Below are 13154 nucleotides of genomic sequence, written 5' to 3'. Positions count from 1 at the left end.
GGGTATAAATAAATGGAATATTATTAAATTATAATAATTAGACCCCCTCGGCCCTCAGATATCTATATTATATCAGTACCATGCAGCTATAATGCAGTTAATAAATGTCATATCATAGTCATATTATAAAAATAACAAATAATATAGATTGTGGAAAAACGATACATTTACTAATTTCTACTATTGAGACAAGACAAAATCAGTGGGATTCAATTAATGGTTAGATATATCTAATAATATATCAAAGATTATGGTTTTAATTCCTTACTTATTTGTGCAACAAACTGCAAAATTCTTTCATTTAAAAATCAGAAAAATTCATTTGAAACATAGCTCTAAACATTTGTGGAGATTATTTCTAAACTTTAAATGCAACCATAGATCATACCTCGTTGTTGTTCAACTAATAATATAAAAGTGGAAGTAAACTGACATTCTTTACCCGTGAATACGCTGATATCTAATAAAGTGTGACTGATCAGAACAAGTATAAAAGTTGTTATATGAGAACATTCCTGGCAAATTTAGAGTTTCTCTCCCGTGTGAGTACGTTGATGTCTGACAAGACTTGATTTATCAGAGCAAGTATATGAACATTCCTTACACTTGAAGGGTTTCTCTCCAGTGTGAGTCCTTATATGTAATGAGAGATGACCTTTCTGAGCACAAGAATATGAACATTCCTTACACTTGTAGGGTTTCTCTCCCGTGTGAGTACGTTGGTGTATAATAAGATTTGATTTAACAGAGCAAGTATATGAACATTCATTACACTTGTAGGGTTTCTCTCCCGTGTGTGTCCTAATATGTAATGTGAGATCACCTTTTCGAGCACTACAAAATGAACATTGGTTACACTTGTAGGGTTTCTCTCCCGTGTGAGTCCTCATATGTTTCTTGACATCACTTTTCTGAGCACTACAATATGAACATTCCTTGCACTTGTATGGTTTCTCTCCCATGTGAGTACGTTGGTGTGTAATAAGATTTGATTTAACAGAGGAAGTATATGAACATTCATTACACTTGTAGGGTTTCTCTCCCGTGTGAGTCCTCATATGTCTCTTGAGATCACCTTTCTGAGCACTACAATATGAACATTCCTTACACTTGTAGGGTTTCTCTCCGGTGTGAGTCCTTATATGCGCTGTGAGCGAACATTTCTGAGCACTAGAATATGAACATTCATTACACTTGTAGGGTTTCTCTCCCGTGTGAGTCCTCATATGTTTCTTGAGATCACCTTTCTGAGCACTATAATATGAACATTCCTTACACTTGTAAGGTTTCTCTCTCGTGTGAATACGTAAATGTTTCACAAGATCACTGTTCTCAGTACAGGTATAAGAACAATCGTCACATTTAAAAACTTTCCCAACAGGAGAAGTATTTTCTTTGCCCAATCTGACTGATGATCGTAAAGAACTGAACAGAACATTTCTAGTAGACATATCATTGATTGTTTCACCATGATGTTCTCTGATATGTTCCACAAAGAACTCATCATAAAGGAAGTGAGCTTCACATTTCGGACAAATAAAACCATGTGATATTCCAGTCACCTCCTCCTGTTCAGTTTTTATTTCCTTTTTGATTGGAATTAAATTTTGGTTACTCTTTTCTTTATCAGCAGCTGTTGAGGATCTTTTACTCCGTGTTAACATGATAAACTTTCCTGGATAAATAACTGATTAATAAAATAAAAATACACAAACTTTCCAAATTCAAATAACAAAATCTTTAATTACCAGTGGTATAAATAAATTAAATATAATTAAATAATAATAATTAGACCCCCTCAGATTCTATCAGTACCATGCAGCTTTAATACAGTTAATAAATAGTCATATTATAAAAATAACAAATAATATAGATTGTGGAAAAACGATATATTTACTAATTTCTACTACCGTATTGAGACAAGACAAAATTAGTGGGATTCAATTAATGGTTAGATATATATCAAAGATTATGATTAATTCCTCATATATTTGTGTAACAAACTGCAAAATTCTCTTATTTAAATCAGAAAAATTCATTTTAAACATAGCTCTAAACATTTGTGGAGATTATTTCTAGACTATAAATGCAACCATAGATCATACCTTGTTGTTAAACTAATAATATCAAAGTGGAAGTAAACTGACATTCTTTACCCGTGAATACGCTGGTATCTAATCAAGTGTGACTGATCAGAACAAGTATAAAAGTTGTTATATGAGAACATTCATCGGGCCATTATTATCCACTCCGAACCTCCACGTGGTGTGGCCTGGTTGGCACTAACGGGTGGTGTACTCACTTACTGAGTATGAAGGCTGAGTTTTGCCAGCTCAAACTATCCACAGGACCTAACAAACTAACACTAACAGCTACCAAGCACCAGGAAACTTCCCCCCAGGTAATATATAACAGGGTACAAGAAAAGATGCCAGAACAACGCAGATTTAAGGAACACGTCAGCTCCCATACGCGGACCGATAACAAAGGATTGCATTCGGGCAATTCAGTACCACAGCCCTTCCCATCCTCTAGTCTGGAAGGCGCGAAGGTTGCGACAGGTCTAAATCTAGGGTGCCACCACTATTCTGGCAATTCAGATATAGCGCGCACGATTTTTCCAGACTTCACGGCGCCAACCCCCTGGATCAAGCTAACAACGCAACAGGAATTCATCGTACAGCAGAAGATCGTCTTCAATTATTAACACTAGTTCTGCACTTTTGTGTCACTGTTTAGGCCGGCTCTCTCTTTTTCAACCTTCCTTGATTGATTGAAAGTCAACACTAACAGCTAACAAGCACCAGCACCTTTTCAGGGGACCGGGTTAGCTTTACCACACTCTTTATTGAAGTGTGACTGGACGCTCTACAATCATCTAGTAGTAGGGTGAGAATCCCTGTCACGTTTTTGGTCAGTTTCGCCGGGGCTCATGTCTTTCCTCGAGGGAGCATTAGTGTCTACAGAAAAACTGACAAATCCTAGCTCAAAGTCCAATCCGAACCACATCTTCCATCAGAGGTGGTGCTGGGTCAGCTGGTTACTGAACGGAATAGCCTGGAGAAAGGCATAGTCCTGTTATTCTCAAGTTAACCATAGAGGGGGTCAGGCGCTGTTTGCTCACGGCTGGTTCTTGGAGCCAACACCCTCAGACCCACAGAAGTGGGAGCACTGTCGGTGGTGGCTCACCCAGATAACGGACAGTTCTCTCCTTCTTTCTTCTTGGACTTGCATTGTTGCTGGTGAGTCAGCTGGCAACAGTGTACCATACTGACTGGATCAGATCACACACCAGTCTCATTTCCAGGCCCTGGTGAGCCCTGGTGAACCCACCCCCACTCACTCACTCACTCACACGCCGCCCCCCGGGCCGCTTCAGCTAGTGGATATCTAGCAATTAGTTATTTTCCAGCTAGTGGATATCTAGCACTTACTCCTTTTCCAGCTAGTGGATAATTAGCACCCAGAAAAACTCCGGTAAACGGAAGCAACACGTGTTAGACTTAGCAGAATACTAATCATTATATATTCATAGCATGAGAACCGGTTGAAGTTTGTAGAAAGAAGATTAAGTTTGTAGAAAGAAGATTAAGTTTGTAGAAAGAAGATTTATGTTATTGTAGAGTATCAACCGGTACGTATTCCTTTAAACTATATATTTACAATGATCTATATACTATTATATATTTACAATGGATAATTGGAACTTGATATAACTATTTGAGTTTATATTATTGGTGTAATAAATCCTATTTATTACAGGTTCTGTTTCTATTTCAAACCCAGCGAGTTTCTCTTGTAAACAACTCAAGTCCTGTGAACACACATATTAACAGTGGTAGCAGTTCAGTTAACTTGTGAGAGACGACAGATCCACCGAAGAAGAACCAGAGGAAAGGAGAGAAAAGGTAATTGGAAGAAATTGTTATAGACTGTTCAGTTAATTTAAAGAAGAAAGAGACTAACTAGAAAGTATTGAACTGATTCAAGTGTTGAAAGTAATTAAAACTCAGTGTTAGTTAGTTATAGTCAGTGTACATTTGTTTGTGTCAGTGTACAGTCTAATAGTTTTGTGTTTGTAGTAATTGTCACATTCATTCACATTATGAGCGAGAAGATACCGAATTTAGAGGATGACAGCGACTACAGCCGTTGGAAGAAAGCAGTCAAAGTGTGGCAGTTGGGAACAACAGCAAAGAAAACTCAACAAGCCAGCCGTCTGATTGGATTCATGAATGGAAGAGCGTATGAAGCAGCACTACAAATAGCACCAGCAGAGTTAGGAGTTGAAACCGGAGTTGATAAGCTGATAACAGAGCTGGATTCTCTGTTTCTAAAAGACGCCACACACGATCTGTTCATGGCAATTGAAGATTTCGAGCACTATAAGAGACCAGAAGGTGTAGCAATGGACCTGTATGTGCGAGACTTTGAACAGAAAAGAAAGAAGATAGACCAACTGAGGGAAAAAGAAGTGTACGAGGATGGGTGTTAGCGTATAAACTCTCAATCAAGCAAACCTTAACCCGGACCAGAAACGGCTTGTTAAAGCAACAATAACGAAGCTAGACTATAAAATGATGGTCCAATCGTTGAAGCAGACATTTGGAGATGAAGTACCATTTGAAAGTCCTACCCGGATAGAAACTGTTATTAAGGAAGAACAAGGCATCATGTTTACAGATCAAAGAAGTAGACAAAGCAGCAGTGCCAGTGGAGAAACTGCAGAAAGTGAAGATGAGGGTGTTCTTTACAATACCGGAAGGTTCAGGGGGAAAGGAAAGTTCAGAAAGTATGGTAATGGCAATGATAACCGAACAAAGCAAACCAACCAAAACTACCAGGGTTGTTATATTTGCAAAAATCCAAACCATCGTGTAGCAAACTGCCCTCATAATACTTACAAGACTGAAGGTCAAAGAAATACTTATAAGACAGAAGGTCAAAGACAAAGGTATACATACCTGGCTGATATGACGAGAGAAGTAGTTCTACCTGAAAGAGACGAACAGTATACATACTTCATCGGAGAAACTGTAAACAAAGGTTTACTAGACACAGGTGCGTCTGCAACGGTATGTGGAAAAAAGTGGCTAGAAGTCTACACAGAGTCACTCACAGGGGAAGAAGCGAGGAAGTTAAAGACAAAGAACAGTAAAGCAACATTTCGCTTTGGAGATGGTGAAAGCGTTGTGGCTAGAAAGCTTGTAACTTTACCTGTGAAAATGTTTGGTAAGAACATAGTGATTAGAACACATGTTGTCGACACAGACATTCCGTTACTGCTGTCAAAACAAACCATGAATGAACACAGGTTTGTCATCGATGTAGGAAATAAGAAAGTGTATGCTCATGGCGGAGAAGAACCAATCCTTGACACAGCTTCAGGACACATGGGGATGTCAATCGGGAGAGGAGAGGATTCTAGAGTTGTACCGCCACATGATCAGGAAATGACAGTGAATAAAATGAGAGCTGGAGGAAAAGACCCTTATGATAAAGATGAGGAAGACACTGACAAGGACACTAAAGAAGAACTGACAAAGACTCGTAGCACGCGTGCTGGCGGGATTGCAGTTGATAAAGAACCCCGCACAAAGGCAAAGACCCGTGGTACTGACGGGAGCGGGAGGGTTGAAGAATTGAATCAACCAAGTCATGACAAAGAAGAACTGACAAAGACTCGTAGCACGTGTGCTGGCGGGATTGCAGTTAATAAAGAACCCCGCACAAAGGCAAAGACCCGTGGTACTGACGGGAGCGGGAGGGTTGAAGAATTGAATCAACCAAGTCATGACAAAGAAGAGCTGACAAAGACTCGTAGCATGCGTGCTGGCGGGATTGCAGTTGATAAAGAACCCCGCACAAAGGCAAAGACCCGTGGTACTGACGGGAGCGGGAGGGTTGAAGAATTGAATCAACCTAGTGATGACAAAGAAGAGCTGACAAAGACTCGTAGCATGCGTGCTGGCGGGATTGCAGTTGAAAAAGAACCCCGCACAAAGGTAAAGACCCGTGGTACTGACGGGAGCGGGAGGGTTGAAGAATTGAATCAACCAAGTGATGACAAAGAAGAGCTGACAAAGACTCGTAGCATGCGTGCTGGCGGGATTGCAGTTGATAAAGAACCCCGCACAAAGGCAAAGAACCGTGGTACAGACGGGAGCGGGAGGATTGTAGGACTCCAAGTGGGAGTGGAACAAAGGAATGTCACACGTGGGATCCGTAGACAAAGCGGAAGTCGTCTTTATGGAGAGATAATATTGAGCGACCGTGAGGAATCTGAAGGAACAGAAGAACCAGTTGTGAGCAACTGTGAGGAGTCTGAAGGTACAGAAGAACCAGTGGAAAGCGACTGTGAGGAATCGGGAGATACAGAGGATCCTGTTGTGCAGGTGTTGAATGAAACTGAAGACAACACTATTAGTCGCGTGGTTGAAAAGAACTGGCCCAGTGTAGAGCCAGTGAAGATTGAAGGGAACTGGAAAAGTAAAGAGCCAGTGAAGATTGAAGAGGACTGGACCAATGTAGAGCCGGTGAAGAATGGAGCTCTCAATCTCAAGAAGGATGATATAGTGAGATTTAGAGGCCAAGAAACCGAAGACTGGACAAAAGGACTCGTGACAAGTCGTGCAGGAAAATCGACTGGTCAGTACAAGAATGAGTATAACTTGGAGATAGAAGACGAAGAATCGGATGAAATGACTCGTGAGGTGTATTTGAAACCACCTGCCGATATCAGGAAGCAGGGTGTGATGTGGAGGTTAAAGAAACCGGAACAGAAGAAACCCCCAGAGTCGAAGCTGACAGAAGAAGAAAAGAAAGTGTACCAGAAACAACTCGGGAGAATGTTGTGGCTTAGTGGCCAAACCCGTCCAGATTTGAACAAAGTTACTAAGAAGATCGCAGGAGGACCAAAATCACTGTGTTTCAAAGGCTTGGATCTGCAGAGAGACAACATTTCGATCACATTCTACACTGATGCTAGTGTTGGAAACACGTTCACAGAGAACGGAAGACAGACACAGAGTGGGAGAGGTTACCTTGTTTTTCTAACTAACGGAAAAACGGCTAACTTAATCGACTGGAGTTCTAGGAAGATAAAACGTGTCGTGCACTCGGCGTTTGGAGCCGAAACTCTAGCTTGCATAGATGCCATGGGAGCTGCAATCTATGTCCGACAAATACTGTCAGAGATACTGTACGGAGATCCGAAGAGTGAAGTCATACCAATCAAAGGTTTCGCTGATTCTAAACAGTTACATGATCACGTTCATACATCGAAGCAGTGTGAAGAAAAGAGACTGAGACTCGACCTAGCAGAACTTCAACAAGCACTCTCCAACAAGACACTAAAGTCATTAACATGGATACCTACTGACATCATGTTGGCAGATTGTTTAATAAAGAAAGATGCAAACTGCGAGCAGTTGTGCACTGTGATCGAGAGAGGAGAGTTTCTGGAGAGAGATTAAACTTTGTTTGTTTGAATAATTTATTATTTTTTTAGCGTTTTTTAACTTGTTAGTTACTTTTTTCCCTGACTACACGTTTTGAATAACGTATATTTTGGTGATTACACGTATTGAATATGATTTTATTACGTGATTACACGTTTTGAGTAGCTTACTTACCTTATATTACTCATATTACGAGTATAGTTTACCTTACCGTATATAATTTCGATTAGAATAATGTTGCAAAATCACCATTTCTACCCTAACATTTCACAATGACATTCATTCGAATTAGTATGTTAGTACATGTCAGTACAAGTAGTTTCACAGTTCATGGTACTAGTGTGGTTTATGTGACAGTAGTAATGTTCGTATAGAGTGTTACACTGAGACTGTGACATGAGTTGTGACAGATTATATTTAGTTACGATATGAAAGAGGTGAAAAGATTGGTTATTTACTGTGAATTTACCAGTAGATATTGTTAATCACACGTTTGCTACGTGTATGGCAGTCAAAATTTTCTGTCTGAGAGATTGGGACATTTTCTTTGTTTGAAGTAACTAACGACTAGCAATTTTCTAATATTGGATTGTGAAAAGTTGAAATATTTTTACCGCGCACGCGCGTTCTTTTAAGCAATTTGTAGAATTTAGGATGATTACGTGTCAAGTGTTTTTAAGTGTTTTTAAAGAGCTTCGAGCTATTTTCAAAAGTTTTTAAATAGGGGGGAATGTTAGACTTAGCAGAATACTAATCATTATATATTCATAGCATGAGAACCGGTTGAAGTTTGTAGAAAGAAGATTAAGTTTGTAGAAAGAAGATTAAGTTTGTAGAAAGAAGATTTATGTTATTGTAGAGTATCAACCGGTACGTATTCCTTTAAACTATATATTTACAATGATCTATATACTATTATATATTTACAATGGATAATTGGAACTTGATATAACTATTTGAGTTTATATTATTGGTGTAATAAATCCTATTTATTACAGGTTCTGTTTCTATTTCAAACCCAGCGAGTTTCTCTTGTAAACAACTCAAGTCCTGTGAACACACATATTAACAACACGAACACACAAACAAAAAAAAGTCACACGCGGCCCAAAATTTCAAATTTAACAAAAAAAGGGTCTTCACAAAACACAAATTTGCTTGGTAGCTTCTTATTGTCAACATGATACCGCGCGCGTCGCAAAGACGCGCGCAAATAAAAGAAATCATAGATTTGGGCAAGAGATACTAGATGCTCAGGTATGCCCGGTAGGTTCCAGTCTGCTCACTAGAAAAGACAGGGGGCAGCCTGTTCTAAAAGAGCGCCCGGGAGATCACCTAGGCATGGGTGCCCGTACCCTGTGACACCTACAACCGGAGGGACTCCAATAGACGTTAGTCACCAGACGGACGTAGCCTTCCGATAGGAAGGTAAAGTGGGTGCCCAAACCCAAAAAAAAAAAAAATCATCTAGTAGCAGCAGAGTTTGACACCCTTTCTGGTTCTATTCAGTTTCTTCAGCGGAAGTTCTCAACACTCGAACACAGTTCATCTCGGACATCCTGCAGAGATGCTTTATCACAGCCTGCCCCATTCACAAGAACCCTTACATCTACAGTACCCTGGTGGACAGCATAGCTCACTAAAGCATAGTGGACCTCTTTAGTCTGTGACGTAAAGCTAACCGGACCAGGAATAAACATCATTGCAATGCTTAGGGGATGCAACTAGGACTTACAACGTTTAACGATTTACTCAAACTTTTGATTCATTTTTTAGCTCGACGTTACATGGTCTCAATTCAGGACATTCCCAGGCTTCTTTTAAAGTGCTTAACAGCACCAGTTTTAACTCCAGGTTCGTTCTGAACATCTCAGACCAACTCAACTCACTAGGTTTTCTCATTGAGTAGAACTCTGTTCCAGGACATGACTGAGTATACGGTAAAGAACTAGCGGACGAATTCGCTAGGGACGATCAATCCAACAAAATCATCATAGGACCAGAAACCTTCCTCCCTATTAGGCCACTCTCAGTGACAAAGGAATATTCCACTTGTGATGTTCCTCCACAAATATAAATACAGGAACTTTAACTTTTCTGGAACTCACATCAGATGGCTAACATGGTCGCTTTCAGGATAGGTAACAGCCCACTAGTTTATTTTCAGAACGTGGCAAACAACGTCAAATTCGAGACGCAAGATTGTGAACACTTTTCAGGAGAAGCAGAACATCCCAGCACCCCCTCTGCAAGTGCATCCAGATCATGACGTTCATAATGAGGATAATTGGTAAACTCTACCTTTACAACAGTAAACTACAATCATATCTTCAAATTTGTGGAACAGTCGACAAGACTGGATAGGGATAACCCTTCTGGGTAACCTCCTAGGATTCTTCACCAGGAACTTTCGCTAAATCCCATACTAGGAACTCAATCTAGGCCCATCTCCGCATAGAGACATATCTCCCAGGCTTTGACCTTGCTCGGAAGTCCCTTGTCTGCCCGCAGAAGTACTACAACGGAAGTGGGTTTGCTCCGAGACAGGTAGTGACAGCTTCAAGACTCCAGAGGTCTGTTGCATTGATATTTATTATTCTATGATTTCGTATATACTTTGGGAGTCCTGGAATGCAGCTAGCAGGAGTTGCATTCTGTGGGCACAGTGATAGGGTCTCCTTCTTTATAGTACAAGAGTCCAGAAACCGTTGACCAGAACAGAGAGAGAGAGAGAACATTCCTCCGGCAATTTTAGAGTTTCTCTCCCGTGTGAGTATGCTCAGTATGTTGGTGTATATTAATAAGACTTGATTTAACAGAGCAAGTATATAGTTATATAGAACATTCCTTACACTTGTAGGGTTTCTCTCCCGTGTGAGTACATTGGTGTATAATAAGACTTGATTTAACAGAGCAAGTATATGAACATTCCTTACACTTGTAAGGTTTCTCTCCCGTGTGAGTCCTCATATATAATGTGAGATGACCTTTCTGAGCACTAGAATATGAACATTCCTAACACTTGTAGGGTTTCTCTTTTGTATGAGTACGTTGGTGTCTGACAAGACGTGATTTAACAGAGCAAGTATATGAACATTCCTTGTACACTTGTAGGGTTTTTCTCCCGTGTGAGTACGTTGGTGTATAATAAGATTTGATTTAACAGAGGAAGTATATGAACATTCGTTGCACTTGTAGGGTTTCTCTCCTGTGTGAATCCTCATATGTCTAAATACACCGGAAGTTTTCATTCACTCAATAGTCTGAGGCCCCACAGGACCGCTACAAAAAATTTACGATTAAAGGAAGTTGTATACTGTTGGATTATACTGTGGTATATTCCATCTATACTCTAGATATATCACTAGTGATGTAAAATAGATCTTACCTGGGGACCCCAGGCTATTATTTCCGTCTTCAGTTTACAAATCAGTGAAACACAAACATACTATGCGGGGGGACTACAGACCCCCTTAAAGTCATAAACCGAATAGAGATAAGGTGGAATGACAGGCTGAGCGCCACCCAGTAAAATTGATCATGTGACTCACCCACCTGCATCTAACTCATTACAACTTGAAGCTGTCGCTAGCTCATTTCGCGCTAATGACTAAATATTCCTCTTTAATGTGTTGAATCTCCTGATGCTAATAACTCATCTGATGCTGATAACTCATTGTAAGTTAACCTACCAGGACGCGCGCCGAGTTGGACTCGTCGACGGTCCTGATATGGAACAGATATTTTACGAACATATTATGAAATATTCATGTTTTCTTCCCCACTTCTCCTACACCTCACTTTATTACTCACTCATTCACTCACATGCCGCCTTAGGGCCGCTACCAGTTAGAGGGGATCTAACAATCAGACAAACTGCCCGCCTTAGGGCCGCTACCAGTTAGAGGGGATCTAACAATCAGACAAACTGCCAGCTATTGGAGATATAGCACTTAGATTATTCCCAGCAAACGTAAAATTAGCAATAACTACGTGAACAAAGAAATTGCCAAATTGCGACAACAAAAGGGTCTACTCAAAATACAATTATCGAATGAAAATTCGTGAGTCAGCACTTTAGTATAGCGCGGAAATTGAGCCGCGCAAAGACAAAGAAATAACACAAAAACATCAAAGGATATGGGTGAATTCCATCAGAGGCTCAGGCATGCCTGGTAGGTTCCTGTCAGCCCACTAGAATGACAGGGGGCAGCCTGTTCTATCGAGTACCCGGGAGAACATCTAGGCATAGGTGGTGTTCTCCCGAGAACGAGCATTATGACAGTTTCCCTAACGGGAAACGTCGCTCACCAGGCTTTATCCTCTGGAGGGGCGGGATCACTAGCCCATGCCAAGTGACCCAAACCTACTGACACCTACAACCAGAGGAACCCCAATAGACGTAAGTCACTAATGACGGACGTAGCCTCCCAATAGGGAGGTAAAGTGGGTGCCCCAACATTTTAAAAAAAATAAATAAAAAAAAAAGATATTTTACGAGTATCACCCGTTTAATAACTCATCTTTTTATTTTTAGGATACCTCAAAAATGAATGTTTTTTTTCAATTGGTCAATCATTAATCAGCAATCAGGTCATGTAAAATTGTTCTAACCCATTACAATGACAAGTCGCAGTTGTATACTACAGCTCTCACAAAAAAAAAAGAAAAAAAGGGGGGACCCCCAACCCATGTAGCTGAGACACCTCACAGCAAGTTGACCAAAGTGGCTCTTGCTTGTGAAACTACCCGCCGAGGCAGTGGGTTGGGAGTCCCCCCTGGGATCATTTCGTCCGTACAATTTTACACAATATAGAAGCTACAATAAATTATCTATAAAATTTATATAAACAAACTTAAGAGACCTCAAAGCTCATCTTCTGAGGAATGAGATTGAAGGATACGTCATCCAGTCCAAGGTGCTGGGCTTTATGTCTTCCTCTGATTCCCCTGAGTGCTATGAGTGTGCTTCGTAGCAGATCAAACCTGAATCGTGTTCTGATGTGGTTTTTGACCTGGCTCTTAGCTTCTTTATTGTGGTCAGCTATCCTTTCAGAAATACGATCTACTAACACAGTGCAGAGTGGGCCCATACCTCCGGATGTTGTAAAGACTAGTGGGACAAAGGACCCTTTCTCTGACTGAAGTACCCTTTCCTCATAGAGCTGAGATCTTTCTTCTCTTTCTCATGTGCACTGTAGATTTTATCTAGTGGCTTAAATGTATTAGAGTCGCAATTAGGATGAGTGACCCTGATGTCGAAGAATGTTCTTTCAAATGGGGCATACAGTCCAACAGCTGCTACATCCAGACGGGCTTCATCCTGGGTGTTGGTCTTCCTGGAGAATGAAGTTAGGTTTTAAAATTAAATTAGAAGGATATAAGATAGATATGATTTCTAAAAGTATTACAAATGATTGCTTTTTTTGGAATGTTTCTAATGAAGTTTTAGTAAGAATTGAGGGAGCCAGTTATGTCAGTAATAAAGAGAAACATAACAATTATCTTTGGTTCCATCCTTATGTGGCAAAGAAGCGTTTTATAAATCTTTATTCCACTGGGAAGTTTTTTAAATAGGATAATGTTTTTGATGAAATTGTTTTTAAATATTGTATTTGATAATTAATTAATGTTGGTGGGGAAATATTTATTATATATTTTTTCACACAGTGCGATGATAGTTTGTAGACATGT

General features: G+C 40.2%; 1 protein-coding gene across 1 annotated transcript; it reads right to left on the bottom strand.

Annotated features, from left to right (window-relative positions):
- Nucleotides 1-357: 357 nt before the first annotated feature.
- Nucleotides 358-1451, bottom strand: LOC134826327 (zinc finger protein 25-like). The gene has a single exon (XM_063838661.1). It carries the CDS (start codon nt 1449-1451, stop codon nt 525-527), a length of 927 nt encoding a protein of 308 aa, XP_063694731.1. The 3' UTR covers nt 358-524.
- Nucleotides 1452-13154: the final 11703 nt, after the last annotated feature.

The sequence above is a fragment of the Bolinopsis microptera genome, chromosome 2 (genome assembly GCF_026151205.1).
Source record: "Bolinopsis microptera isolate Bmic1 chromosome 2, MBARI_Bmic_1.0, whole genome shotgun sequence".
NCBI classification, from domain to species: domain Eukaryota; kingdom Metazoa; phylum Ctenophora; class Tentaculata; order Lobata; family Bolinopsidae; genus Bolinopsis; species Bolinopsis microptera.
The sequence above is the reverse complement of the archived record's forward strand: the minus strand, read 5'-3'. Positions and strand labels throughout refer to the sequence as shown.